Here is a 3,068-nt window from a genome sequence, read left to right as displayed (position 1 = left end):
CAGTGCTGCCTCCTCTCCCAGTCTGGAGACCACACACTCTGGGTTGTTGCAGCTGGCTGCCACGGCTCCACTTACCCTGTGGCGGGTGGCCACGGCCAGGCTGGAGGCCATGGCCGGAGCCGGGTGGTTGGGCCATGGCTGGTAGGAGAAGTTGTGCATGTGGTCTCCGCTGGCCTGCATGCGACAAAGGGGGACACTGTGGCAGGGAAGCTGCTTCATCTGGCAAAGAGAGACAGGCTCTTGCTGGCCTTTATGCAAGCGAACAAGACAGATCAGTCAAAGGGAGCCCCCCTCCTGGCTGGCTATAGTCATAAGTCCCGCACCATTCATAAAAAAAGTGACACTAAAAACTCAAAGTACTCTTCAAATACAGTTTTTCCCAACGTGTTTACTATTTTAGGCAGTTATTGTTACGATAATCCATGTCCAAGAGTCCATTTGAGAGGTTTTTATTTTTATTTTTGGTTTGTTAATTGATACTATAAACACAAACTAACCTTCTCAAGCTTTTATTTTGGTACTTTGGCATTTTTATTTTGCAGATTAGTTAAATATTTAGTTTCACCTAAAGCAGATTTAACATCTAAATTTAGATTTAGATTTATCACTTACATTTAACATTTAGATTTAGCATTTAGATTTAGACTTAATATTTAGATTCAACATTTAGATTTAGCATTTAGATTTAGACTTAATATTTAGATTTAAAATTTAGATTTAGATTTAACATTTAGATCTAGATTTAGCGTTTAGATTTTACATTTAGTTGTAACATTTAATATTTGGATTTAACTATTTAAATGGACAAATATTGTTGTATATGTGCCAAAAAGTAACCCTAAAAAAAATTATACCAGTTTTTTAAACATTGTTTGAAGCTAAACGTGACACAATGTTGCTGTTATTTTCAGCATGAGCTGCTTTAGGAACGGTTTGGGGTCGGCTACAATTAGTTTTTGGAGAATTATACAAGCAGAAATACTACTGGCCAAGCAATCGACCCGTTTCACATTTTCAACGAGCACTTTACAAACACAATAACTTAATAACCTGATGGAAGCTTTGAATCCATATACAATATTCACCAGTAAGCTAAAGGTGCATTAGCCCATTGTAAGGTCTGAGTTAGTAATATAAAAATCCTATAACTTCACGCCATCCATTAAGCAAAACCTGTATTATTCCTCAGCTAACTAGACATTTAGCAGGATTCAAACTCAAAGTGATGAATAAATGACACGGATGATATTGCTTAGTTTAGATTGATTATCAGGCTACAATTTAAACTTTCCTAACACTCAAATTAATAGACTTACCTTAACATTCCTTTCGATCTCTCACATCCATACCTGTGCCTGTTGGCTCATGAAATAATTCAGTCTAGAGGATACCTGTCCTTTCCTCTCGTGGTGGCTCCTGACGTGTCCCGTTTCATCCCCTGCACCTTCAGCCAGGAGGACCCTCCTATCGTAATGTCTAGATGCAGGACGCAGCGCGAGGCCCCGTGGCAGTGAGGATCGGGTTTCCAGCTCCTGTACCATCAGGTGGACGAGCAGCCACCTTCCATGCCAGTTATTAAGTGCCCAAGTAGCTACCTTTTAATGTTGTTCCCTTTAACTTCACTTTAAAGTGAAACAACCAGCTTAACCCCAGAGATTCAATACAGTTGGCAGTCAACAAAAGTAGAGACAAGGATTGCTCCCAAGAGTAGGTCAGGCTATAAGATTTCATTTTAAGGCTATATCTATATATATCTATATATATATCTATATATAGATATATATATAGATATATATTTAATAAAGATATATATAGGATGTATATATATATATATATAATATATTATATCTATATTATAGCCAATATATATATATATCTATATATATACAGCCTATATATATCTATATATATAAATATAGATATATATATAGATATATATATAGATATATATAGATATATATATTAGACTAATATATATGTATATATATGCTATATATAGCCTTAAAAATGAATATATAAATTTTATATATATATATATATATATATAGCCTATATATATATATATATATATAGCCTATATATAGTATATATAGCCTTAAAATGAATAATGAATATTTATATTACACGCCCACACGCCACACCCCCGATTTTCACGCTGAACTGTCAACCCGGTCGGTCAAATTTCTGAACGATGAGTTTATCTATAGATCTACCGGTTGAGCCACTCGTGATCGACTAGTTGTGCTTTCAGAGACTGAGGGGGTTCAAGAGCGCTCCCTGTGTGCGGAATTTTCGAATTGGTCGCAATTTCACGATCCGTCCCAGGTGCACTTCCCCGGCTTCAGGTATGTGCTCTGAGTATCGCAGACCCGTCCGTCGCTTCGTGTCCTCTCTCTCTGTAACAATAGAGGTGAGCAGCGCGAATGGTAAGTGTTCTTTTTAGTGGACTCGCTCTGCTGTGGGCAGGGACGTGTTCCATCTGTGCGTAGACCTCCGATGAAGAGCAGCGTACGGCCTCCTCTAAACTTTGTCGGAGACCCAAATGGCCCTCTGTGTCTGTCAGACGGTCTGAATGAGATCCACCATATCAACGGAGAAATAACATGCCCAGCAGACTATGTTACAACTCTCCGAATCTCCGACAACAGAGATGGGAGGAGTTATATTTTGAATGTGCACAAAGTTGTAAACATGAGCAGAAATCTGATGAAACACATCTGAGGTATAATATACTATACTGCAACGTTGGGCCACTACTGTGCTTCTCTAACCTCGGTGCATCTCTAAATGTAACTGTAAATAATTAATTCAGTGTTTCATAAAATGAACAAATAGTCTTTATTTTCCCAAAAAAGTAAATACAGTAAGTGGGGCACAGAGGATGAGGGCCAAACATTACTGAGCCTTGGCACAAAGGTTAAAGGAATAGAACTTATTTAAATCAGCGGTTCTTATTCTTTAGAATTTCAGTGGTCTTAGCTGATCCTTTAACATTAATTTAACAGGACCAGGGATCCCTGTACCTGTTTACCACAGACCCAAATCTTCTCAGCTGTTACTACTGACAT

The 3,068-nt window shown here is 38.0% G+C and overlaps 1 protein-coding gene across 1 annotated transcript in view; it reads right to left on the bottom strand.

Annotated features, from left to right (window-relative positions):
• The window catches only part of sdr42e2 (short chain dehydrogenase/reductase family 42E, member 2), a 10,676-nt gene extending 10,442 nt beyond the window's left edge, over positions 1–234 (bottom strand). The window contains exon 1 of the mRNA XM_032538104.1: positions 1–234. This exon is cut by the window's left edge and continues 159 nt beyond it. Within this exon, the coding sequence (XP_032393995.1) occupies positions 1–219 (219 nt within the window). The 5' untranslated portion in view covers positions 220–234.
• Positions 235–3,068: the final 2,834 nt, after the last annotated feature.

Source organism: Etheostoma spectabile, chromosome 15 (assembly GCF_008692095.1).
Source record: "Etheostoma spectabile isolate EspeVRDwgs_2016 chromosome 15, UIUC_Espe_1.0, whole genome shotgun sequence".
Classification (NCBI taxonomy): Eukaryota; Metazoa; Chordata; class Actinopteri; order Perciformes; family Percidae; genus Etheostoma; species Etheostoma spectabile.
This window is presented reverse-complemented; position numbering and strand designations above follow the sequence as displayed.